The sequence below is a fragment of the Notolabrus celidotus genome, chromosome 5 (assembly GCF_009762535.1).
Source record: "Notolabrus celidotus isolate fNotCel1 chromosome 5, fNotCel1.pri, whole genome shotgun sequence".
NCBI classification, from domain to species: Eukaryota; Metazoa; Chordata; class Actinopteri; order Labriformes; family Labridae; genus Notolabrus; species Notolabrus celidotus.
In genome coordinates, this window is record NC_048276.1 from 22,680,937 (window position 1) to 22,708,763 (window position 27,827).

At 40.5% G+C, this 27,827-nt stretch overlaps 1 protein-coding gene across 1 annotated transcript in view; it reads left to right on the forward strand.

Moving 5' to 3' along the window:
* The first annotated feature begins 842 nt into the window (after window positions 1–842).
* Window positions 843–27,827, forward strand: part of pcp4a (Purkinje cell protein 4a) — a 58,011-nt gene continuing 31,026 nt past the window's right edge. The window contains exon 1 of the mRNA XM_034683922.1: window positions 843–1,105. Within this exon, the coding sequence (XP_034539813.1) occupies window positions 1,097–1,105 (9 nt within the window). The 5' untranslated portion in view covers window positions 843–1,096. The remainder of the gene's footprint in view (window positions 1,106–27,827) is intronic.

Sequence of the window (27,827 nt, forward strand, 5' to 3'; positions counted from 1 at the left end):
AGGGTAAGGCATTTAAATGCAACACTATCACATTTTCTTTCGTAGTTCTCCATAAGGCAAAATCTGTTTTTTCAAACCCGGGATGAGAGCATATTCTGGTTTCTGGTTTTTGATAATACACCATGGATTGATTGATCTCCATATTATAGTTTCTCTTGATGATTTCTTAGCACCTTAAACATATTAGCTTTGGCACACTATATGTGACCATCACTTTTCTGTTTTCGCTGGAAAGAGTAAGCTACTGTAACAAAAAGTAACCAAATTTACTGTATAAAGACACACTGAAGTAGTTCTTTCAATACACTTTGAAAATCAGCATTATCTTCGGGTATATTTAGTAGATATTTGGAATGTAATACTGACAATTTACTGATTCTGGCATGGCACAAATGACAAGTGAAAAAGGAGATAACTTGTTTTTTTCCACTTAAAACACACCAGTCTGACCCAAGACAATATCAAACAATAAAGAAAGGCTGCTTAGCCGATCAAGTTGGCGATACACTAGCAATGTGGTTAAATCACTGTTTTGTCAATGGAGTCTGGTGGGTTGGAGAGTGGTGTGCAGGCTGTTTCTGGTTTGAAAGAAATGGTTGTACTTTCTATCTTTTGGGGATCTTCTCTGTTGTTTCAAGTAACAAATTATTTGCAGAGTTATGTAAATCCAGGGCCAGGTTTAAAAATAATCTGGAACAACACTTCAGTGTGTTTTTCATTTGATACATATCCAGATGGTGTTGACATCACTTCATATTCATTTTAAATGAACGTCCTCCTTATTGAAGCTGCGGTTTGTTTCATTATTTTGCTCACATTTTCATCACCCCATTTTATCCCACAACACAAAACCCCAAATAAACCAGAACCGAGTCGGATTGTTGGGGATGTGAAGGCTGGTCAACAGTGTAGAGCTGAAGACGAGGAGCCTCGTGCCGATTGGTTTCATGAAGATGATGTGAGGAGAGCGGAGCCGCTCGCGCTATAAAAGCAGCGTGTGTGCGCGCGAGCGGCTCAGAACGAGGGAGGAGTGTACCAGCTGGCCGACACAGATCAACCTGAACAGGATCCTCACAGAGACGCACAGCACGCAGCCATGAGCGAGGTAAGGGCTTTTCTGCCCAGTAATATGCTGATTCTTGTTCCAAAGATATCCATGTACTGATTTGAAAACTCGGACACTGCAGCTCCTCAGTGAAGTTAATATCAGAGCTGCAACAAAGGATGGAGATATTTTCGTACCTTGTAAAACGTCGCGCTTTAACGAACAACCTGAACTTTTGGCAGCTTCATCTTCGGCTTTTTATGCATGAAATTAATCATAAGAAAAAGCTGTGTATGAAAAGATATTTACCCTTCCTCTTGGTAATCTGAAAGCATAATCAAACCTGACAATTAGGCTACTAACTGCATTCAAGTCAGTGATGCCTTGTGCTTTTCATGTATGTGTTGGGGACAGCAGCACAGACTGCACATCACGCTTTAAAGACCACGACAGTAAAGTGTCAAAACTGCAACTTCAAACGACTGTCAGGATGTGTGACAGTCTATGAGATCATTAAGTACATCTTTCATGGTTGTAATGATGGGGATTCTGGCTCCTTTTAGTGATTGGGTCATTTAGTCCAGCTCAGATTAAAGAGCCAGCTCTTATTAGTTCACAACAGCTTTACATGATCACCACTGTTGGACTTATCTCAGACAAATGTAACAATATTGGAGTTTCAATTTGTTAACTCTCTATACATCCCATAAAGTATGTGTTCATTTTATAATAAACCTTATAACTTCTGAAATATTATGCACATTTACTGCTTTACGTTTGGTAAAACCCCTAAATGATATAGAAAATGAATCATGGTTACAAATCTTATTCAGGCTAAATGAAAATAAATCTAAAGAATTTAACATTTAAATAATTTGTTTTTGAATGTCAGTGCCCATTGCACTGTGCTGTGGTCTGGATGTTGAGATCAAAGTTAGACATTTCTGGGTCAAATTTAACATGAAAAAATAAAGCCATCCTATTTTTCCGCCCATTTCAATAAACAAAACAAATCATTTTTTAGACTGGATCAAGCTTCTGTCAATCATTTAAAAAAGCCATCTCAGATCTGGCTCATAAATCCGACTAGTTTCACTGGTTTGAAAAATGTCTTTCAGTGTTCTCACTTTGACATTTCCGAGTAAAGCTCACTCCAGCATGAACACATGCTGCATGAGGCAGAGGCAGCATTGACCTACCCATTTTGTCCACACATCATTTCATGAAGGCAAAACTTAAATGCGTGCTGCAGAGGGTTGATGATAATGTCAGAGCGGAGAGAAGCGGAGACCCCAGTAAGAGTCGTCTTGGAGAGACGCGTCTCTGGCAGCGAGCACATCCTACAGTCACTGAATTATTCAACACCTGCTGCTAACCCCGAGAAATAAAACATTCTCACAGAGTGCAGGGGGAGCCCTGATGCCTCGAGTCAGACTGCATCACGAGTCTGTTCACCCCGAGGAGCTGCACTGACTTACAGCAGATTATATACGGAGTGAGAACGCTTTAATCTGAGTGCTGCTGGACATGTAGAGCAGTGGATGGTGTCCACTCCTGGTAGCTACATGCTCTCACCCTGCAGCAAGAAGACCTGCCATACCAGCGTCTTATAGCTTCAGGATACTAGTCTTTTCTCTCTGAAGCACAGTTTTCTTTAAAACACTTTTTTTTCTTGCATATCATTCATTTTGGGATTGCTAATTAATTACATTGAAGCTGTGCAGTTACATTAAGGGCTAGCAGTAATTAATGCTTTGCTGCAGCTCAACAGCATTTCTTGAAACAGTTTCCTTCTCAATATCTCCGTTTTCAAAAAAATGCATCATTTATATTTTCAGTAACAACATACAATTTAAAAAAAAAGGGCTACAGAGTAACATATGTGCACACTACTGTAATGGTAGATGGTTGGGCAAGTTATCTTAATTCCGATTTAGAGAAATAAAAATGTGCATGCACACAATCACACCCATGCACTCACAACCATGTATAATAATAAGGATCATTACCGGTTCCATATAATAAAAAACAAGTTTTTTGTTGCCTATACACATATATATTTAAGTCATCCTCCAGACTTGCAGCCCTGAGGATGTGGAAGCAAAACAACCTCAACATGGATTCTACGAGTCAATCTGACTCTGCTCCTGTGGTGACATAACGGCAGGAGCAATTTGCATGCATGCATGTAAAACCACTCTTGTTTCTCAAGCATTCCACTTCCTCCAATGCTGTTGTGGCTTTGCTTCGGTGTTGCAGAGTCAACGTGTCAACAGTGGTTGTTTTTTTATTTTTAACAACAGCACATCAGCTATAGTTTAAGCTAATTTGTTTGTGGCAACCACTTCATCTCAGATTCCTTCAATGATGAGGGTTGAGCACATGAAGTTACACACAAGAGGCAAGAAAGTGGAAATAACACTCAGGTTTTGCAATTGGGACCAACAGGATACATGAACAAATGTGCCATTAGCAGATTAGCATTAGCATATTTTCAAACTCAGTTCGAAATATATTAAGTTAACGCATAATTCAGACTAAAATCAACACAGCTGGGTTTTCAAAATGGAAGAACTTGGAAGACAAACACAACAAATTAAGACTTATATCACTTATATCCCATCATCAGTGCACATTACATCTGACTTATTCTTGTGCGGTGTATGATAGTATTAGCCATGATAATCCAGCTGCAGGCCTTTTGGTATGGTGATAATGAAAATGAAAACATGATTCAAAGAGGTATGTCGGCCTATGTGGGTCTCTGTTTTAGAGGTGTGAAAAAATACCAATACAGCAATATATCGCAACACTTTGACCTCCGATATAATATCGATATTTCAACTTTTAATATTGTTTTTTTTGTCAAAATAAAAATTCATATTTTAGCCGAGTTGGAACTAAAATACAACTTTAGTATTTCAAAAACAATAAAGTGGAAAAGTTGTTTTCAATCAAATAGTTTTGACTTAATTTGTCCTTTCAATTTTGAGTTATATTGTGTGATTTACATATACACCATCTCTATTTTTTTCTTAGATAACTGTGTAGAATATTGCAATATATCACAATATTGTGATATTGTGATACCAAGTATCCTGACCCAAGTATCGTGACATGTATCTATCGTGAGGTTCTTGCCAATACTCACCCCTACTCTGTTTAAGTATGATGTTGAGAAATCACAGTCAGTAACCTACCGGCCCTCTCTTCCTCCTCCTCTTTCAATCAGCTCTGAGCTCCACAATCAAGCAAATTAATTGGTCAGTGGGCAGAATCTTCAACCATCTTTCCACACTGCATCTATATGCACCAGTCTGCACCTTCCCCTCTGAGACTACATTCAGGCAGCCAGTCAGTGCAGCAGCTCATTATGATAGCATCCCCGCCCACAGAGATCGCTGCATGAATGATGAAGTTTGGAACTGAGAGGCTGCAGATCTTCAAAAAGGCCGAATTTGGGATAGTCTCTGCAAATGAATTTGTAACCTTGCTTAAAAGACAACAAGGACATGTCATAAACAGGTCAAAATACAATTATAAGGCACCATTAGAGGATAAAGGGTGATTTTTTTTTGTTAAGCATAACTCATATCTGAATTATAGAAGCCCAATTCTCTATCAAGACATGCCCCTAAATTAAAAGAAAGTAAGATGAATCTAGCTGCTGCAGTACATGCTTATAAATAATAATAATATTAATAATAATAATACATTTTATTTAAAGGCGCCTTTCTTGGCACTCAAGGACACCGCACAGATATATATATACATTCACAAATTTCCATTAAAGGAAACATGCCTTAATCAGTGTGTAAACTGCTCTGAACACCCGCAGCAGCTTCAGTCCTCATGAATCTTTTACCGCAGACTTGTGATGTCTTTTGGTACACCGTCGCACACGACACAAGATCATGTTGTGGACTTCTTATGTAGAGAAGGAGAAGTTGGAGTCTCATAAATAAGACAGGACTCTGAGGAAAACTCTGGATATTCAGTCGCTGCCTCTCGTGGCAGAGATGCATTCGTACGCCTATAATGGGCCGAGGCCAAGACAAGAGTACGATGCTCTGGATGAATAATTCAACAGAAATCAATGGCAGCAGCCTCCACCTACCTCCACCCTGCACTGCTCTGCCTCAGCTCACACTCACACAAAGTTTTAATGGGGTGCTCATCAAGATAATTGGCGCTCTCACAGAAAGGAGTAGGGATTTAAATTTCTATTGTGTCACTATGAGGTAACCTGTCAGGTCTGGACCCCCGTCTGGATGAAAATATAGCTTTATTAATTTCACTACCGCTCTACCGTTAGAGCCTGAGGAATCATTAGGCTTCCTGTAAAATAAACTAGATAGATATACTTCTTTCTGCTCCTGCATTGAACATCGAAAATATCATCTGAGGCGAGTACAGGCTGTACGTCATTTAAAACACTCCTGGAAAAGCGGTGGTTCTGTGTAACCACATCCAAGCTTGCTTCACAGCCAAACTGTGCTGTCTGGACTGATAAAATATTCAACATCAGACACATTAGTGAAACATTATGGTTGCTTGAATTTGTAGTGTTCTAAACATCGATTTTATCGCCCAATTAATAGTTCTACTGTGGCAGGATTAATGAATAAGAAATAAGAATAAAGAATGAGACCACAATCCAGCCTCTGCAGCTGATTCATCTGTGCACATAAACATCAGGCACTCTGAGGTTCCTGTGGTGAAAGTAGCTTTAATGTGTGGTCTGTCGCCATAGTGATGAACATTTCTGCACTCACAGGCTGCAATGTTGAGCACATCATGACAACATGGAGGCTGAAATTAACAATGTTTTTCAGCTGTGCTCTGGTTCCTGCAGTCTGCATTTTAGTCGTTTCACATCATTTTTTCATGAGCAGACTTTACAAAATCAACAGTTTTTCTCTTTTTACACTCTTTGTGATTTGCACTGCCTAACTCTATATTCTAATATAGAATTTTCAATTTGATCAAGATTGAAAAAAATACAAGACCATTATGGTAGTATATGACTGAAAAGGTGTTTTTCAGACAGTAGCAGGCTCAGTTTAAATAGCTAGTGCCACACGCATGATATCATAGGATTTGCAGATTGTGATAAATCTGTTGATATCAAATATCAACAGCTTACCGGGAAATTAATTAAGTATCACACCAGAGAGGACTGTTTTACTGCAAGGTGTTTGGGTTGTGTTTATTTTCTCTCTCTCTCTCTCTCTCTCTCTCTCTCTCTGTCTCTCTCTCTCTCTCCTTTCTTTCTTTTCCTTTCTTTCTTTTCCTTTTGATGTCCTTATTCTGCTTTTCTTGGTGCTGCAGCATCACGTACTTCACTTTCTGAACTTCGGTAAGATCAATCCTGTGACTCACACTGGGTGGACTAAACCATTTTGCTCACTTCGTAGGGGTGAGTGGGGACTCAGAGACCCTATGTTTTTTTTTCCAGTTGAAGAGATAGGAATTGTGTTCTTCCATCCTGCTCATTTTACTTCTCTTATAACAGCTGTAACTTAGAGGGAAAAAGTAAACTAAAAATAGTTCATTTCAGGCCTATGAAGGTCCCCTCCCTCTGGATAGTCAGTCCCACTTTTTCCCAACCACGATGCCCATGGTGGTTTGACATGATTGCTAGAAACAGTGGAACTGCCACTTACTTTAGACAGATGGACGGGTGCTCTGTGGGTAAATGTAAGGAAATCTTGTTGCAGAAAATATGGATGACTTACTGAACATGTGGAAACTGAGTACTGGTTAGCCTCAAGTAAGAGAGGAAGCAGTTAAATGAATCCAGACAGACAGGGCAGGAGGAGGTGAATAACTGAACTGTGTGCACCTCTGCTTGATGTGATGAACCCAGACACTACAGATTCAGATTTTTTAGGACATTTCTGAAAATTTGAATGTGCTCAGTTTGTGTTGACCAACAAAAATAAAACACTAATGATGCCTCAGTGAGTCTCACTTAAGTAATGCAGTGTGAAGATTTGCTTATTTAAAAGTCACTTGAAATATTTTGTTGTTTGACTTTTATGAAGCAAATAAGCAGGTTGAAACCAATCTGGTGTGAATATTTAATGCTAACACACCATCATTAGCTACTGCTGCTGTGCTGTTTGGCTCACATGATGATCTGGTGACTTACTCCTCCTCTGCCTCAGGTTGTTCAACAAAACTTTAATTAGATGGCATACAGTGGAGAGGCTCCAGCCAAGAAATGTCACTTCCACTTTTCAGCAAAAGATAATGATTTCTTCCAAACCCCAGTACCAGCTGGTTTCACACTAGCTGATGCACCATCACAGCATCCTGCTGGCTTAGCAGGTGAAGGTGCTAACTGTGACATCGTGGTGTGAGCTTGAATGTGCTGGTTGTTCGTCTTATTGTATGTCTTTTCTGTCTCATTTTACAGTCAAGAGTTCAAATGTTCTAATCAGGCAAGCATATTGATTACAAGTTTTGAGTGGATGTCATAAAATTGAAGCACAACCAAGCGGCAACCTCCGGTCTAAAAATATGAGGCCAACGCGGAAGTGCTAAAAACTCCAGTTGATCAAGGATCCGCTTGAGGCTGGCTCCGGGAGTAGCGGAAACCATATACACACCAATTCAAAAAAGTCCATCTTTACAGCAGAAATAAACATGTTTACAGCCTGGTACAAAAGACGAGTGTAGTCTAATAGCTCATTTCTCGATCGGCTCACACTGTGAGGGGTGTGATTTTTTTTTCTAACGCTGCAATTTTGAAGATATTGAGATTACGAGTCAAATGAGAGGCACAGCTGCCTGTGGGAACACTGTAGCTGTTGGCTAGGAGGCTCAAAGCCCGCCTCTTTTCATCACAATCACTTGACAGCAGCAATATGGCTGCCAACAACTGTCCTCAAAACAGTGCTTCAGAAACAGATGGGTGACGTCACGGATACTACGTCCATATTTTATACTGTCTATAAGCACAACGTGTAAAGGAGACGGTTTCAACCTGGGACTTTCATGGATCCAAACATCATATGATATCTATCTCAAAAGTTTACAGTCGAATTAGCAGCTTGAGTGTTAGCTATGTTTAGACCAAAATGTAGAGAAATTTGTTCCTGAAGATGTATGCGAAATAAGCACCACCAGTACTTCCTGCATGATATCTCACCTAGATGAGTGCCAATTCCTTTGTCAGTTTCACTGTAAATGGTGACTTACGTGGACGCTGACTCTGGCTTGCTTCAGCGATATATACTTGGGGGAAAATAATGATTTTGGGGTGATTTACACACAATGGGCCTGATCTACTAAGATCCCAAATAACGAGCGCTAATTTGCGTGTGCAAATAATAATTTTGCATATGTTATTTCTGGGCATGTTGGGGGTGATCTACTATGACTGCGTGCGCAAATGATAACAAGTGCAAAAGTGGTGCAGACCGCCCTATTTTACGAGGATTTTGCGTGTGCTATCGGCTGTCACCATGGAGAGTTTGAGAGAGCAGAGTGGCCTTAAGGGATAAATGAAGTTGGAAGCCATGGAGTTGGAGGTCTTTGTGGAGGAGGGAAATAAACACATCGGTGAACTCCAGCAAAGACATCTCAGCATTAGAAACACAATTTGGGAGGCCATCTGTGAAAAGGTGAATGCTGTGAGAAAAAACAGAAGATCTGCCGATGGAATAAACGCATCTACTCTACTCCAAAACACAATCAGTGTTTTGATGGAGTTTAGAGAGCAATTTGATGAGGCTAAGTGTGCCACTCTTACTCTAGCTACTCAATTGGGAAGTCAATCGCCGTTTTGAACAACCAGGGCCAGATAAATTATAGGCGTCACTTTAATGAAGACGGTCTCCTCGCTGACGCAGAGAGCAACTTTCGGGTGAACGTTTTTAATGCCTGATATCATCATCCAGCAATAGTCCCAAAGATTCACCAGCTTAAATGGAACTGGGAACATGTTTGAGGCAATTCACACCAACACACTGCTGCAAGCACGAGATGAGGAGTTACACCAAGCTGCCTGGCGGCTTAGTGAGCGCTCATTCTCCAAGTTAACTAACTAAAAACCCCTTGATGAGCAGGATGGGACAGGAGAGACTGAGCGGACATGTCATGTTATCTATTGAGAATGACAGATCAAAGAAATGGACATACAGCACATCGTGGACAAGTCCGCGGAGCTTAAGGCTCGTCCAAACTGTGGTGAGTAGGCCTAGTTCATATTAATTTTTTGTTGTATGTGAACATGTGAGCTGTTGATACAGTGACCTACTGTGCTCTCATTAGTTGAAAAAGTTAAAGTGGGTGTCAGAATGATGCGGTCGCTATCCGTGGTGCTGAACTGCTTTGAATTTGTGTTGTTTTATTATTATTTTTGTGTTCTCTTGGTTTGATTGACTAAAACATGTAGTAATGCTTATAAGCCCTGCAGTTGTGGGCATGTTGTAAAGCGATGTTATGATGAGCTTTACAGTGACCACAGCCATGTGTGCGTAACGCTGTGCCAGTTTGCACCTGCCTTTCAAACGTGCTACATATAGACGCAAAAATACCGCTCGCTATCTGCTTCAGGTTTGATAGATCACATTGCGTGTGCTAAATGATTTCATTTGCATCTCCTCCTCCCAGTATTTTGCGCGTTCTGATGATCTACATGTATTCTGCATATTCATGAAAGCAAACACGCTAAATGGATAGTGAGTGCTAGTTTGCTCATTTGAAAGACGCAATCCTCTGTGCACCCGGTTAGTAGATCTGCTTTGCGCGCACTATCAAATTTGCACGTGTTTTTGTACACGCAAACCTTTAGAAGATCGGCCCCAATGAGTCGGTTGTAAGTTTGCCAAAATAGCACTATCGTGATGCAGATCTGGTGAAAGTAAAGAGTCAAGCTTTGTAGGGGATGTCCCCAAGAGGAGAAATAAACCACTTTAAAATGCTTGTTTGAAGAAATTTGTAGCTCTTTGAAACCATATCTAACAAAAATATATGTGAAATACTTGTTTAACTTTGTATAAATGTAAATATGAACTATCTGGGCTCAGTACCTGAGTTTGAAGAGACCATATGCAGCTGTGGCTGGGGCGTCTTCGTGAACAGGAGACAGCAGCACATTCAAGACAGAGTATTCTCTCAAATTCACACTGTGTTGAGATAAATGCTTCGCCAAAAAGGACGTGCTTCCTCTCTTCTGCAAACTTAAGATCATTTGCTGCTTTCTCCTTCTTTGTTGTCGTACTTCATCACAAGTGGCATAAAATTATGCCAACACAGCACGTCTGGATAGATCAGTGAACCTTTTTGCAAAATTCTCACTGAGATTTAGTCCTGAAATATTTATCTCACTGCTGGAACTGAGAAGTGGAACCAGAATGCACGTGCCTTAGTGAATGTACGAATCTCAGACATTTGGAAGAGCAGAGGGAAGGGTTTTTATTAAAGATTGTGGTGTTTTAATCAAAGTTAGAGCCCTACAGGGTTTAATGTTGCTTTATCACACAGTCAGATGAATGTTTTCTGTTTACCTTGCTAGTCAGAAATTGTTCTAGACATATTTATATTAAAGCCTCTGTATTGCTTAATGGAGCCATACAATTTAATATGAATTACTTTCTCCAGTTTATCGTCCCAGTTTCATCTTCTTATTGCAAATCCATATTCTGACTTTATTTTGGTTACCAGAGAGGAAACAACCGTCTCAGCTTTACATCCCCCTCCAGCTCTGACATGCCAATAGTTCTTTATTGTACACTGACTTTCATGCATGAGCATCTGCAGCCCGAACAGTCAAAGTAAGAAGGTCTGAGCTAAAGCAAGAAGGTTGTCTGTGATTGGGACTGTGATCTCTGCAAAGGATGGTTGACGCTATCTGACAGCTTCTGTTCTTTGCCCTGTCACCAATTAACTTGGTGATGTACAACGCTGTGATGGACAATCATTGATATCAATGGGGGGGTCTGAAACTACCGAAATAAGACTCCAGTGTATCAAACTGGATTTATTTTTGAGGACATACGTAGAACTTTCTGTTCCATTAGTACAACAGATGAGTGTCAGACTCAGAAACCCTTGAAAGCTTTTAGTGAGCTGATGCAAAAACAGGGTACACAAGGGGAAATAAGATTTTCTTGTAACATCTCTGCTGGTCTGCTTCAGGTTAATCGATGTGCATAGGACCTAAGAGCTGCCTGACAGTAGAGTTTGTAGGATTCAACCTGTTTCCTTAATGCTTTGAGGCTGTAGAGAACATTCATAACTATTTTGTCATCACTCCTTCATTCAATTTATACAAATGTAATTATTAAAAGATTGCTATATGCTGTATTAAAGGGGATTTCCCGTCTTACTGACAAACTGTCCTCAATCAATGTGTCCACACAGCAGCGGCCTCCTGCTGTGTTCATCCCATTCTTTAATTACACTGAGAGTGGGTACCATGGTGGCTACTTGGCAAAGCCATTTGTTTCATCATCCAAAGTGGACTGGAGCCCTTTTTATCAAATTAATGAGATAAGAGTGCTAAAAGTTGCTGATGAATGTAAAAGGACAGGAAGCTGAGATGGGGAAAAGTGGAAGAGGATGGATTTTCCTTAAAAGTGACTTTTGCTGACTTCTGTCTGATTGAGTGATTGCGATCCGACTAAAGTGGTGATAAGAAGAAAAACTGCAGCTCTGTTGGAAAATGTTCTCTCACTGAAACATAAACACATTTTAATCTGAGATTTGCTGTTATTTGTACTGAGGCATGTTGTTTGACCCTAATCCCGCTTTAAACAATGAACAGATTATGCTGAAATAATCTGTAAGCCATCTAAACTGTCAGTAGGCTCTGGTGGTGCCTTCATTCGCTGACACTTGCCCTCTGGGGTAATCCGGGCTTCTGTTGGGTGTTTTGCAGGAAAAACATCAGGCAGTGAGGAGTGGGATGTAAACGGTCAACACAACGGAAAATAGAGCATATTACACTTAAACCACCAAGACGGGATCATTGCTGTAGTAGCATTATGAGCTTTGCATTGAACCTCAACCCAGAGGCTCGTCAAATGTCACACATCATTTGTCTTCAATATGGCAGAGGGAGAGCTGTTGCACTTCTTTTCTGCCTGATGCACTAATACTCTGCAGAGTATCATTGTATTCACTGCAACAGCTCAACCCTTAGCAGCAGCAAAATATTTAATTACATTTCATTCTAGTCACGTTCACCCAACAAGTTCAAAAATAATTATTTTTTCAAGATATTACTACCTGAAAATAAGGCCCGGTTTGATTCTAACTAGTAGAAATGTCTGCCAACAACAATTATCAAAATTTCACTGAAGTGTTTTGAAATAAGTTTTACATCTTCTTTGGATTTTAGGGATGCAGGATGTACATTGGCTGATAAAATGAATATTTTATTATATTTTTTTTATTCCAGCACTTCAGTTTTATCCAATAAAAGCCAAAGATAAATGCTTTTATTTACTTGTTCGAGGCTACACCCTCTGTCAATGTTGGTGGCAGTATACAATGACATGCAGAGAAGTAGAACAGCTAAAAAGACAGCAAAAATGTCATCACCAGTGTGGATGATTTTCAGCTTCAACAAGGGATAACACTGATGAGACTATTGAAACATGCACCACAAGTATTCCACGAGGAGGACTTAAAAAGCTTTAAGTTTCAACTCAAAGAATCCTATAGATCATCTGAAAAGTTTTCATCGGGACAAAGATAATACAACAAAAAAACGTGAGCACCAATAAAATGGTGTAGTAGTGAACGTTTGACAGGCATTTGAGAACCACAGGAAAGTTTAACAGAGACATCACAACGTTAAAGCAATTAATGAAGAAATCATGCTTCCACACATTCACAGTCTGATCCACAACAACGTCAGTGACATAATTATACCACAGGCATATGGACAGCTTACATTAGTCCAGTGAATACTGAAAAGAATGCTGTTATGGGGTGTCAGTATCCGCTGCAAGGCAAGGTAACTTTATTTGTATAGTGCATTTCATGCACTAGGGCAACTCAATGTGCTTTACATTAAAAGCGTTGGAAACAATCAGACAAGCAAAAGAGAACACAATTAAAATGACAAATATAATAAAACAGCGAAGAAAAGGAAAATTAGAAATATATTAAAAATAAAATTAAGAATTGCATTTAAAGTGAGTTAAAATAAGCTAAGATAGGAAGGCAGTGGCAAATAAAAAAGTCTTAGTCTTTGATTTAAAAGAGGTGAGAGTTGGAGCGGACCTTTCAAGATATGTGGTTTGTTCAAGATATGTGGAACAAAATCAAATAAATAAAAATATAAATAATCCGTATGCTGCATCAGAAATATTTATACTCATTTCAAATAACTCAAACCTTATCTTCAGATTGTTTTGTCTTGAAATAAGATTAATAATATGCTTTATATCTGGACTTGTCACGTGGCTTATGTTAGGTGTATACAGATATGTTGACAAGAACTTGATTAAATACACTTGGTATGATTCGAGATTTTGCAGCATTTAATCTGCACAATTCAACACAGGCCCCATGGAGAAACAAGAAGACAGCATGTTTGTTAAATGTTACGTGAATCTAAAACTTCCCTGCCAAGCAGTTATAACTCGGTGCATCTTGCCTCATCTAGCTGTTCGTATCTCAAAATAAAAATCTGGTTGAAACATGCTCAGCAGAAGGAATCTACAAATAATCTCCCTTCTAATCTCAAGCATGCACTGACTACAAGATAAGAAAATAATGGCACATCACCCAATATAGGATCTTACTGAGATTATCTTGTGTGCAACACATCACCTCATGTGATCTTCGATAATCTCATGTGATCTCACTGGGAAGCAGATGCAGAAAAAAAAAGGAACTGACTTCTATCTGCTGTAGATGTGATTTCCACAGGGAGAAAAAACAAAAGTAGTATGCTTAACAAGACGTGATGAGATTATGATTTTTGAGATGAGGTTAGCATGGGTTGTCTATTTTTCAGCAAGAACTAGAGGTAAGATTGTACCTGTTTGTTTGTTTTGTAAACTAGCATGGTAGTTATCATTAGCCTCAGAGAAAAAGCTTAGGTACAGCTGCTACATCTCTTCATCTATCAAAGGATTTGTGGCAGTGGCGGCAGGTGGAGTTTTCTCCAGGGGGGGCTATAACTCCAAAATAGCAAGCAAACATGTACTAAGGTATCACACCACACAACTGGATAAACACTCTATTATTTTAGATAGGATGTGCCTGTTTTTGTCAACCTCCTCATTGTGCTTACAGATCCCTATCCTGTAGCCTTCATCAAGCTGACTGGAAGTGTTTTTTTTCCCAAACATGGTTAGTCACAGTGCATTTTCCATGTGGATCCCAGTTTGTTCATGCTTCTTTGTCTTTCAGTAATACCTGTCTTAATCCATGCTGGGTCAGACCCTGACATTTGAAAAAGGAGGCAGGGAAAGCAGAAGTCTAAAGAATCTGTCTTTAGACTGCTGATTAATTGTGATGATCGGCTGATCAGGTCGGCGCTCTTTCATGTCTCCAACTCCCGCAGCCTGACCTGTCAATCAGCCGCACTTTATGACTGACGGCTCGGCTGTGACGTCGGTCTCATCCAGCTGCATTCAGCTCTATAATATGTATCTTGCTCATCTAGAAATATATATACATATAGTTCAGAATACTATTTTATTATTTCATTCGAATTATTTTTTTTTATGTCTGGTAATGTGGTCTATTGGCCAGCCGCCACTGCTTTGTGGTCATGCTCTCATTCTGATTCTAAATTGTATAAATCAAACATATTAGATATTATTTTGCAGCCCCAATCAGTCCAAGTGCCATGAAGGAAGTTTAAAACTAGATCTGAGAACTCCTCACATTGCATGACATTAGTACAGACCAAGATTCCAGATAATATTCCTTGAACTTAGGATAACTCAAAATTTCTGCAGAGCTTGGCCCTGCTCTTAACTGCAGTGTCAAAGTATTACTTTGCCTCAAACTATAAAGAATACTTTAGAAACTCAGTATACAAACCTACAACACTGGAGTTCAAGATCAGACTTGATACAAAACCACTTGATCTACAAATGCATACGTTTGCAATTATCTTACTTTGGTACATTTTTCAAATTAATAACACTCTTAATAAACGTTTTTACATTGAGATGATTCACGACTGGAAAGGATAAACAATAATCGGCAACCATTAGATCATCAGCAACCCATCAGAAAACACATTTTCACCAGAAACTTCATGCAGCTACCTCAAGTCAGCTTCCCCCCAGATAGAAAAATGCCAACTTCAGCTCCATGATTTAATGTCAGCAACAGGACTGATTGAAAGCAGGGTGTCAGAAAACAAAGTTGTGCTCAGAATGGTAAACTACTTGGCTCTGTAAAGGGATGCATCACTTGTGACTGGTGTCAAACGTGCAGTAAGGACATGATGTCAGGCATGTCACCTCTTTCCTGCAGCAGGATGATAAAGCATGATGGTGGCAGGAATAGATTGTGTGTTATTTTACCTTTCTGCTGTATATATTGGAATATGAGAAAGGACAGAGTGTATCCCAGATAAACGCACTGCTTTGTGTACTTCTAACAAGTGGAAATTTCAAAAGTAAAATTATACTTTTCATGATGTAGATATGGAAGTCGAGTGCAGGACAATGTTACTTCATAAACTTCACTAATAAAAGCAATTGACGGACTCAGATGTCATCAATACTTTCTGACGATGTTCCATATAATGCTAAATCTGCGTCACCTGATCTGTGATAGAACCATCTAATTCTGCATGTCATTTTCACCACACTACACTGTACATGTATTATAAAAACTCTCTGGTTCTGCTAGTGGTCTGGTTGTGTGCTCACAACGTCAATGGGCACAGAGAAGAGTGGAATGCTCTGTTTTTAAACCCATTGTCCCTAATCTACCGTATGCCGGTGTATCTGTGATGACAGAAGCATTGTGTGCAGGTTTACATTTCACAGTCATGTCACTTCTCTGTGTGTTCAAGCTAGGGGCTGTTTTAAAGTGACAGACGGTTATTGTGGATTAAACATGGAAAGCAAGTAACTGGTAACAGCATGATGTGTTTCTGGTCGTATGAATGACATAATACATCATACATTGTGACTATAGCTTGTGTGCACATCATAATTGAACAGTCAAATGATAAAACATTCAACACAACCCTGAAGCATTGTCCAAGGAGTGATTACTTCTGGGTTATGAAGTGGATTTATTGCCTCCATGATTTGATGATGGACCAGTGACCAGTGGGTTTAGCAGTTACTTTCAGTGTCTGTGACTTAGTCCCTCGATGACATTGGGCTATTTTAGTCCAGGTAGAGTCCTCTCTCTCCATCCAGAGCAACTCACTGCCTTTGACATAACCTCTGGAGAGGTCTTGGTTAATTGTCTGTGGCTTTTCAACAAACCAGCGTCTCTCTGAGACCCTTTAATGTTGATTGGCTATTAACTCTCTGCAATTTAGCTCAACTGGATGAACCTTTGATTAACAGCCATGTTGATTAGCGTCAGCTGTAAACCAGGAGTACCTACATTTCTTGTGCTTGACTACAGCATCCTTTCAGGGCAATGTTGGCTCGGTGATGCAAGAGAGAAGCAAGCTTATCTAAGGGTTGGTTGCCCTGGTGGTTTTGGACTTTAGACTTTAGGCTTTATTGTCCCCTTGGGGAAATTCTTCCTGCACCTTCCTGCATTTTCACAGACATAGACAAACAGAGAATAGAACATACACTGTAGGCTCAACAAACTGTCCACCAAGACATCAACACTCAGACAGAGTTGTGTGATTGAGCGAGGCCTTTTGTTCAGGCTCGCTATAACAGCAGGGATCAGGCTCTTGCCGAGGCGAGCCCTTCCTTAAGGCGTGCACCCCGTGTCTGGAGACTGTTACTCACCACACTGGTTACTGGTTTTACTATGCCTGGACCCTTTGCTTCAAGTCTTCCCTTGATCACTGCTCTGTAAATTTCCTGTCTTATCTTCAGCAGTCATATCAGCAAAGGCAAAAGTGCCCTGGGTGGTTGATTTCAGCTTTGGTCCAGACAGTTGGACTTGAATATTACCTTCCTACATGAATGACTCTCAACCTTCTGTGGCACCATGCTGCCTGACTGACTGCTCTTTAGGCACATCTTTGATTGTTTACCATGAGCCTCTCCCAGACCTCCTATCTCCTTGGGCAGCCCTGATACTGTCATGGCTATTAATCCTCTGCAACCCACCTCACCTGTACAGACCTTTGTTTTCCAGCCATGTTGCGGTATATGGGCTCAAGCTCAGTGTATCTCAGTTTCTTGAGCTTGAAGGCCTCCTCCAAGGCATGATGCGAAAGGGATACTCTATATCTAAGCTGACATACGCATCAAGTGTGATCCGAGGTTGGTTGATTTGATATCAGCTGGAGAGCTGAGCCTCTGGCCTAAGTCCATCCTCACAGTTGCTTGCTTGTCCAGCTGCCCCATATGTGGCTTTGATCTGGTAAGTCAGGCTGGACTTTGACCCTTGTGGACTGATGTGATTGTTGAACTGGTGATTAAAGTGGATTTTGCTGACTCGCATCTATCTATCCTCAACACTGCTGCTAGACGCAAAAGCCCCTGGCTCTGCCAAGTACCATAAAAATTCAGTGTCTAAGACATACTTTTAATCCTTTTTTTAATCCAAAAACTGGGCTGTGGCCTGTATACTGGTGTCATATAAATACCAGTGCAACATGCAGAGAGGGGTATTTTATTTTATAGTATTTCACCTAAAAGTGTGTGCTTCAAGAAGCAAGCAGCCGCTGCGCTGCAGGAAGGCATGCTGCAATACACAGTGACCCAAACCAGTTTAGAGCTGCAGATTCTTAAACAGCTTTTCTCCCTTAATCTGTCAAAATTATGCATTTAAAGAAGAGGATAGAGTCAATAACTCTCTTGGAGTGTTTGATTGAAAAGACTCTCTGGCTTAAGATAACAAGTGATCAGCAACGGAGGATGGTGGGGTTCTAGGCATTTGGGTTGCAATCAGTCGGTATCATCACAATAATCAAAGATAGGCCTAGCTCAACTATCGTTCTTGTAGCTGGCAAGACTGCACAGAAACTGGACTCTGCTGGATGGAAGACGGTTATAACCTTTTTTCCCCTTGGAGACCCCAAAAAACAGACTGTGTCTTTTTAGCAGCTTGTTTCCCAGACTTCATGGTATGTGCTGTTGGGTTACTGGTGTAGGGCAGAGGTAGCATTGCATCTTCGTTGTACCACTGGCTCAGATTGCTGCTGTGATGGTGTTACTTGTTCTGAATGTCTCCATTTCTTGGAAGTCTCTCAACACAGCAATTAAAACTCTGACTTTAAAGCAGCTATTAAACCTGTATCAGGTCACATCTATCAGAAAGATTAATAAAAGCTCCACTAGCAAAGACCTGTCTACTCATGCTGTGGCCACCTGAAACTGACACAAATAACAAAGTCACACTCAAGTGAGCCAGCTAATTAGTGCAGTGATCCAACAGAAACAGACTGACAGGAGAGTACCTGATGAGAATACCTCCTCATTATTAACTGCTTGTCTTGAAATGCATGCATTTTTATTATTGTTGTCACTTTCCCAGCCCACTGAGCTCTCCATCTGTGAGGACGTAAAGGCAGAAAAGTTGTCGTGATTTTATGGAGCTGCAGTACAGGGTGGAACGTGAGCTGGATACAATCCCTGTGGACTTCCCCAGTTACATTATGGCTATGCTGTGCAGCAGAGCAGTAAAAAAGTTGCTTATACCCCCTCCTAATTGTGCCTCCAGAGTGTTTATAATTGGTTTTTAAAAGACAGAATACTCTGTACGGTTGGATGTATGCTGCTGGGTGGCCCACACACTGCTTAATGCATGCTAATGTTCTTTGGGGACATCATGCTGCTATGCCATTAGTTGTAGTTGGATAACTCCAGCTGGAAGGCAAACTGTCCCTCCCTTATACTGTAATGGTTCTGCTGTACATGTTTAGGTGAGTAGAGGAGGTTTCTGCTTGGTGGAGCACATCTGCTGGGGCATAAACTGGGATTTCACCCACATTGCAAAAACAATGCAACACAGCCTCTTGACCCTCTGTGAAATTTTGCTGCAAAGTTAATTTTGTTTGAAGTTTAGCCAATAAAATGTTATCTGTTCATTTACCAAAATTATTGCCAAGGTTTTTCGCCCAGTTGCTTTAGTGCTGGACTGGTTTCTCTTTAAACACGGCAGAATTCATTTTTAGGTCTGTTTCCGAAATGTTGTTTTTTTTTCTTTCTTTTTGAGCAGACCTGCTGCCAAATTCAATTTACCTGTTAGAAATGTTTTGGTCCCTTACCGAAGTTCATATCGTAACAATGCTTGCATGGTTCTTGTGAGTCTTAGAGTAACTTGAAAAAGGAGAAATTGGTAAGAACAGTGTCAATTTTTTGAAGATTTTTTTAGTTTTTTAAGGAATTTAGGACCAAAGACGAATTTCTGTCATGTCAATTTTTGAGATGAAAGCATTGACTGTATATAGAGAAAAGATCGCTTCCACAGGCACTGACAATCTCATTTTGGAGCTAAGGCATGTGATCTGGCCTTATGAATCGCAGGACTTACATCCTGTCGCTAAACGCTAACCAAAACTTGCATGAATTAAACTTATCAATAAAATGTCAAAGACCCCTCAGATGGGTACAGACCACAGAAGAACAGATTATTGTGTTGATTTGAAGCAGACTCTTGTGGCTTTGAAGAGTTCAATGACTCTTGTGTCAGTGTTTTTTACGTTTTATCTCGCCTTTCCTGATCTGGTACAGAATGCTGCAGTAGCCCACATTTGTCAACAGAGCAGTTAATCATGATGTCACGTAAATATAAGGTTGACACCTTTGTCAAGATTGATATTTTAAATCATGCCTATTGCAGACTAAATTTTGTTTTTATGAAGATAATAGTTTTCATGGAAACTAACAACAATAGAAACATGCTGAATAAAACAAGCTGTGTTGTTTTTAACACCTTGAAAATAAAACCTGGGTTTCATAATCTGTAAGATTAAAGTGTTTGAATTTAAATGCACATTTAAATGAAGCACTTATAGTGCAAGTTTTTACCACTGATACCGTAGGAATGAAAATAACCCGTTAATTAGTTATTGGGCCATCCATCTCACTTAAAAATCAACCACATGACGCTTCTGTGGTGATCTCTAAGGCCACCAGCTGGATGGCGTCTCTGTTAATGGGCATATCTTTAGTTGTGTTTCACTTACATACTCCCACTCTCCTGTCAGTCTCTAGAAAGCAGCAGCTTTTATGAACAGGGTAAGTCTTTCTCTCAGTAATCCCATTTTTAGGAAGTTATTTTTTGGCCTTGCCATCTTTGGACATTACACTCTGACTCCATACTACTTGGCTTCTTGAAAGTTAATTTCTCTGCTGCATAGATAACCATCATCTTTAAATCATCATCATAACTCTGGTCGATTGCCATGTCTCTCCGTCTTTCATCCCCCATGGTGCTGTAGTTGTGAGCAATAGCCTTTTAAAAAAAAACCTCTTTTCATCCTCAAGAAAACTGAGATTAATACTCCCAATTAAATTCAATTCTGAGGTGTAACTCATTTTAAGTACTTGACACAAACATCCTCCATCATCAGCTTGATAATGAGTTATAGTCAGTGTTATTTTCTGGATAACTGGTATAAGGCTGTTTATCATAGAAGTACCTGTTCATTGTGGACAGTTCCTGTATTTAACACTGATAAATGTATCATATTCAAACAGAACCTCAGTGAAACCAGCTGAGCCCTCATTAGATCATGTTCATTATCTCACATTGAGTGGAGGACGGTGTGGTGTTCATTAGTATGATGATGGTCTGACTGTGACATGGTTCAGAGTTCTGACAGCTGATATACTGTGTTTGAGGAAAAAATAGATGTTGCACACAATTTACTGAACCACACACCACACACAGATTAAATATAGTGACAAAGTCATTACATATAAGCAGTGTTCGTATGAACAGCTTGACACCACTGTAAAACTTCAAACAACACCTGAAACAGTCACGTGTAGTCTCTTCAATGTACTGATATATAAATGGAGCAAATGTCATGATACTGCATTTGCACAATGCATTTGCACAGCTCTATAGCAGAAAATGTCAGTTTTTTTATTTTATTTATTTTTATTTAACCTTTATTTAACCAGAAAAGTCCCATTGAGATCAAGACCTCATTTTCAAGGGCGACCTGGCCAAGAGGTCAGCAGCACACGTCAGAATAAATGGCACAACTCAACAACATGGAACATATATGCAGACAGTATGTAGAAGCAAACAATAATAATTTAAAAGTGCAACTTATTTTCAAGTAAAGTGCAGTTTTTGATTACAAAACAGCATTTAAAAACACAGGCACTATTCTGGGGTCTGTCTTTCATTTAAGATAGACTTAAAGGTGTCCAGAGAGATGAGATCCGACTTATTCAAGTCCTCCTGGAGTTTATTCCAAGCAGCAGGAGCAGCAAAACTGAACGCTCTCTTACCAAACTCTGTCCGAACACGGGGAACACACATCCGCAAAGTGTTGCAGGAGCGCAAGGCATAGTGACTTCCTGATCTCTGAAGATAAACACATAAATACATAAATACATTGGGCCCAAGCCAAGTAGACATTTGTAAATCAGTGTACTTGGTCAACCATTTACTGAGTGAAGTTTCTTTACAGCTATTTGGCTGGTTATACTTCTGTACTTGCATGCCCTTCACCAGTATAAAATGCAATAGCATGAGTAATCTGCTAGCTTTTTACCTCGAGCTGTCATTGGGTGCCAGATTTTATCAATCCACGCCCTTGGCTTAGTATAACCTGCAAAACTAGAACACAGCCATCAGCTGCATGAAGAAGCAAACATGGTTGGGTTTAGGGATTTTTGAAACGTTAAAGGTAAAAGAAACGTCAGTCCATATTCAGACCAGATCTACCTGAGAAATCCATCTATCATAAGATTCATCACACATTTACACACCTATCAACAGCAGCTTGCTAGTCACAGTTTAATTATACAGTGACTAAAGTGAGCAGTGCGTCACGGAGTGTGTTTACACGGACATGAATATCTTGTTTTGTGTTTTTTTGCGTGTAAACTTATGTCCTGATTTCAGGAACAGGGATACGCCCTTATCCAAGTTTTGAGACACACAACTTTACTACCTGGAGAACTTCAAAAGAAAACAGGATGCTGTGGCATGTTTACGCCTTACTGACAGATGCCAACTATCTGCTCAGGTGCGGCCTCAGCCAAGATACACAACAGCAAAACAAACACGGTGGATGCAACACATTAATGTTCAACAGGATTAATAAAGAAATGTCCATTTAAAGCTCCAGGCAGACTGAAAGAGATGTACTGCAACTAAGCAAACCCACACTGGTGACAGTATCAGTACACCACCCACTTTTAATGTGAGTAAGATGAAACATCTGAAGTTTAAGAAAACATGATGATGTTAGTGAAAGTAACTGCAATGCTGACCTTTGGTTTCACACCAGACTTTATCCTCAGTGAGTGAAACCACTGTGGTTTTTTTTTACTATCCTGCTGCCACCAGTAACACATTTTATTTGAGTTACTAAATCACTACAGTACTGCTCTGAGCATCCACAGAGTTAATTGAAAGACAGTACATGGCATGCAGACAATGCTGGGTACCTTGTGTGTCTGTGCAGCTGCATTCACATGTGCACAAAATAAAAATACAAAGATGGACATTTTCGGGTTAGCCTGCATGTGTGATCGCAAACAGCCACATTTCTCAGCCCCACTTTACCAGGACTTTTCCTTGCCAGCCTCTTTGTAAAATTTCTGAATTTGTCAAATTTTTAATGTAGAAGTGTAAGAACAAAGCAGGAAATATAGGGAAGTTCACTGCAAGCAAAAGAGAGAGTTAATAATGTTTGTGCCATGTAATGGGATGAAACAAACATCAAAGGTTGAGGAATCATTTTCAAAACAAGTACAGCAAAACGCCTGTCAGCATAGTGTGCTGAAGATCTCTGTGTACTTTGTGTGTCATGTTGTGAACATCACACTGTTACAGTCGCATCGTGTTTTTGATGTCATGTCCTGTCATCTGGGGCTTAACCCCTCTGTCCATCACCTCCCTCGTCTGTTAAGGAAAGACATCACACTGTGAAATTTATGGGGCAGAGCTCCTGATCATTTTTAAAAATTCACGAATGCATAAAGAGACAAACAAGAGTTGGTATTTAATGACTGTGGAATAAGAACAGGCTGGTTGTTTTGTCCTGCACTGACATCAATAGAGGACAGTGTTTTTTCTTAACGTCAGATTGAACAATGGCTTTGACTTTGAGCTTTTTTTAAACACACGTTTTAAATCAATGACAAAAAAAGTCCTATTTATATCCTGGTTGTGCCTGAGCTGTAAATATCACTACGTGACATCTTTCACAGTTTGTTACATCATCAAAGAAAGGCAAGTTTATCTTCAGAAGCTGGATTACTTTTAAAAGTAACTAACAAACCCAGTTAATGGTCCTTGGTTGTGGCTTCATGCTGCTAGTTCAGTCAATCAGTCCCCAGCGGTGTCACTCCTCCACACTGTCCTCGCTGTTTCCAGTCTGGTGGTGTGGAAGCTGCTGAGGAGCTGTAATGGTGCTGGGATGAGCTGTCTGTGACCTAGTTTTGCTGTCTCCTCTTTAAATTGTTAATAGATCCTGAGTGCAGCATGGATTCTCTCTGGGGAGTCCGAGCAAACACAGGAACTAAAATTAGCCCCACACAAACTGGGAGGTAATTTCTTTATTTTACCAATTACCTCCATGTCCATGCCAGGCCTCCTGCTGGTGTTTTATGACGTCATTTAAAGATGAAATACACATACAGTACCAGTATCACATACAGAAGCAGTGAAACCATAAATCTTTAAAACTGCACCGTTTCAAATCAACCTGACCGTTTAGATGCAAATTCTGACCTTTAATGAAACAGAGCGCTCTGCCACAGACTGGCAGCTGTTTATAATCAATTTGCATAATTGCTCTGCGCCATTAGAGATTCAAGTTTCACTCTACTCTAAATCAGCCAAAATAGGAAATAAAAAACAGTGTAATGTCTCTTTTTTCAATGTTTTGATGTAGCCCAAAAATGTAACATGTAGTCATCATGTAGTGATAGTGTAGAGAGGATTGTAAGCATTGTACATTGAAAAGCTTAAGCAATCCCATAAAAACCCATAGGTTAAGCCAAAGGTACATGTATCAGAATGATGTGATGAATGTGTGTGTCCACCTCTTATATACAATCAAGGGGTCATGACCATAGACTGTATGAAATATGGACGTAGTATTCATTACGTCACCCATCTGTTGTTAAACTCTGAAATTCAAAATCTGTAAGATTAAAGTGTTTGAATTTAAATGCACATTTTAATGAAGCACTTGTAGTGCAAGTTTTTACCACTGATACCATAGGAATGATAATAACCTGTTAATTAGTTATTGGGCCATCCATCTCACTTAAAAATCAACCACATGGCGCCTCTGTGGTGATCTCTAAGGCCACCAGCTGGATGGCGTCTCTGTTAATGGGCATATCTTTAGTTATGTTTCACTTACATACTCCCACTCTCCTGTCAGTCTCTAGAAAGCTGCCGCTTTTATGAACAGGGTAAGACTTTCTCTCAGCAATCCCATTTTTAGGAAGTTCTTTTTAACTAATAAGAGAACGCCTCCTAGCCAACAGCTACAGTGTTCCTGCCTGTCAATCAAGTCAACTGTGCCTCTCATTGGAAGACTCGTAATCTCAATATCTTCGAAATTGCCGCTTTAGAAAAAAATCCACCCCCCGTACAGTGTAAGCCGATCGAGAAATGAGCTATTCAGACTACACTCGTCTTTTGTACCAGGCTGTAAACATGTTTATTTCTGCTGTAAAGATCGGCTTCTTTGAATTAGTGTGTATGTGGTTTCCGGTACTTCCAGAGCCAGCCTCAAGCGGATCCTCGATGAACTGCAGTTTTTAGCACTTCCGCATTGGATTCATATTTTTAGACCGGAGGTTTCCGCTTGGTCATGACACTTTGGTCAGCTGCATTGGACAGTCACTACATGAATGAGGTGATGATAAACTGCTGGATTCTGATCCCACAGCTCGGAGTGAAAAAATAAGCTGTTCCAATGTTAATCATGCATTGTAGCTCGTTAGTTAACCCTGGCAGACGGGACCATTTGTGGTATTGTACAGAAGGACATCATCGTTAGTGTTGTAATTATCATCATTGCCATCTATTAGTCACACTCCCTCTGACTCCAGCATATGGAACCAGGAGCAGATAAACAATGCCATCCTCCTCTGGGACTCTGCAGCTCTGCAGTCTGCACACAGGAGCAGCTCAAACAGCAGCCAAAAACACTGTTAGGTTCAGTTTAACTCCCCATATTGCTGGCATTGAAGACATGTGAGACTTTGCTTTAGTCCAGCTCGTTAATGAGGAGCTGTGGTGGTTGGCAGGACTGATGGAGTGACTGTTGTTTTGGATTTGTTAGTGTTGATTTGTGCAGAAGGCAGGTATGATGGTTGAACGGTATTATGACACTCACAGTTGAACCCTGATGGTAAACTGAAGGCTGCCTCTTACTTTGAACTTCATGTCAACATCACACGTTAGAACTTGTGAAGGCAGATATGACTACAGTTCACTGTAAAGTACAACCCAACTCTAATACTGCTACATGCCTAAACAAATACATCTGCATGCAGTGTTGCCAACTCCTCAGTGAGGAAAGTAGCTATTGGCTGTCCTAAAAGTCGCTAGAAGTCGCTAAATGACGTCCTCGCTTAATTTGATAATTGTAATTGTAATGGACGCTGCAGGAGAGACGTGTATCAATCAATCAATCAATCAATCAATCAATCAATCAATCAATCAATCAATCAATCAATCAATCAATCAATCTTTATTTGTATAGTGCCAAATCAAAACAAACGTTATCTCAAGACGCTTTTACAAACATAGGAGGTCTAGACCACTCTATGTCAAATTATGAACAGAGACCCAACTTCAAGACAGGGTAAGACACAGTCTGACCCCACCTTAATCCATCATGAGCATTGCACATCGCAGTATTTAGCAAGTTACAGCGGCGAGGAAAAACTTCCTTTTAACAGGCAGAAACCTCGAGCAGAACCAGACTCATGTTAGACAGCCATCTGCCTCGACCGAGTAGGGTCTTTAAAGAGGGATAGAGGAGAGTAAGAGAGAGAGGTGATAGTGATGAGACGAGTAGTAGTTTTTGCCGCTAGAGTCCAGCACGTCAGTATCAGCTGGAGTCCAGAACATCCGCAGCAGGAGGATGCCTGCGGCAGCTCAGTGGGACCTACGAGACAATGGAGCTCAGGGACTCCAGAAAGGTCTATGGTTAGTAACTTTCAATGGGACAGGCAGAGTTAAAGTAAGTGATGGGGGGTTGGGGGGAAGGGGGTGAGATAGGATCCCAGTGTGTCAGTGTGCCAGTTCCCCCGGCAGTCACCCTAAAACACCCTAAATATGTTTATAACTACACTTACTCGGGGAGTCCACAGGATGCGTGTGCGCCGCGTTACGGCTGCGACACGGCTCTGCTCCGTCCCGGGGCTTTCGCCCTGGTCCATAGGATGCGTGTTTGGAGCGGCGCGCACTCCGGAGCAGGAAACTCAAGATCCCTCGAGAACTCCAAAACGCGCGAGAACAACACAGTATAAACTTTTCCTCGTCCATGGTGTCGGATATCTTTTGAGACTGACGTCTGGCCCGATGCCACAGGTTATGACGTAATGTTGAAGAAGTGGTGAAATTTACGATCTTGTGTTTGCACATGGTGTTTATTTTGAAAGTGAGCGGATGTTGCATACGATCCTCGTGCCTGACTTCCGGGATAGTTCGATCATTTCTGTGTCGATTGACGCGTGCTGGGCGCGGGGAGCGGCGAAAATAGACTCCCCGCGTATCTCTGGCAGAGCGGCGCGGCGGAACGCTCCAGAGACGGAGCTGAGACGCGCCGCAGCGCGCCCTGTGGACTCTAGAGCATTGACTTGAATGGGAACCTATTTGCTGCGACGTGTGCGGCGCAGCCGTAACGTAACGCGACGCATCCTGTGGATCTTGGGCTTTAGGATCTGACAACAAATCAAAGTAAAATATTACATTTTTCAACCAGAACACTTTCAAGATGTTTGTTGTATACAATCTACATGAACTATCTAAATGGACCAAAAACAGACAGCAGGTGGGATCAGCCAGCGGTGTCTTTGTACACAGCAGCATCCACCGCTCGTTGAGTAGAGTAATAACGATACATGCTTTCACCTCAGTCTCCATAAGTCTTCATTTAACACCAGAAAAAGTTGCTAGATTTGTCGCTGGTCACTTTTTGAAAAAGAGTCGCTAGAGGGGTCTGAAAACTCGCTAAATATAGTGACAAAGTCGCTAAGTTGGCAACACTGTCTGCATGCATCTGAAGTTCATTTATCAATACAGCGTATAATTCATATTTTGTACATTAATTTATGATACCTGTTAAGATACGTCATTTCACATTGTTACATACACACAATGCTTAACACTGGCATTTTTTTTCCTCCACTCCTTTCACTTTACTGTTCGTAATAATCTTAGTGACACCTTCAACCATGGTCAAAATTAACACATCTGCATCATGTAATGCTGGCCCCTGGGGGAAGATGATACGTTGAACCTAATACTGTGTATTGTCTCA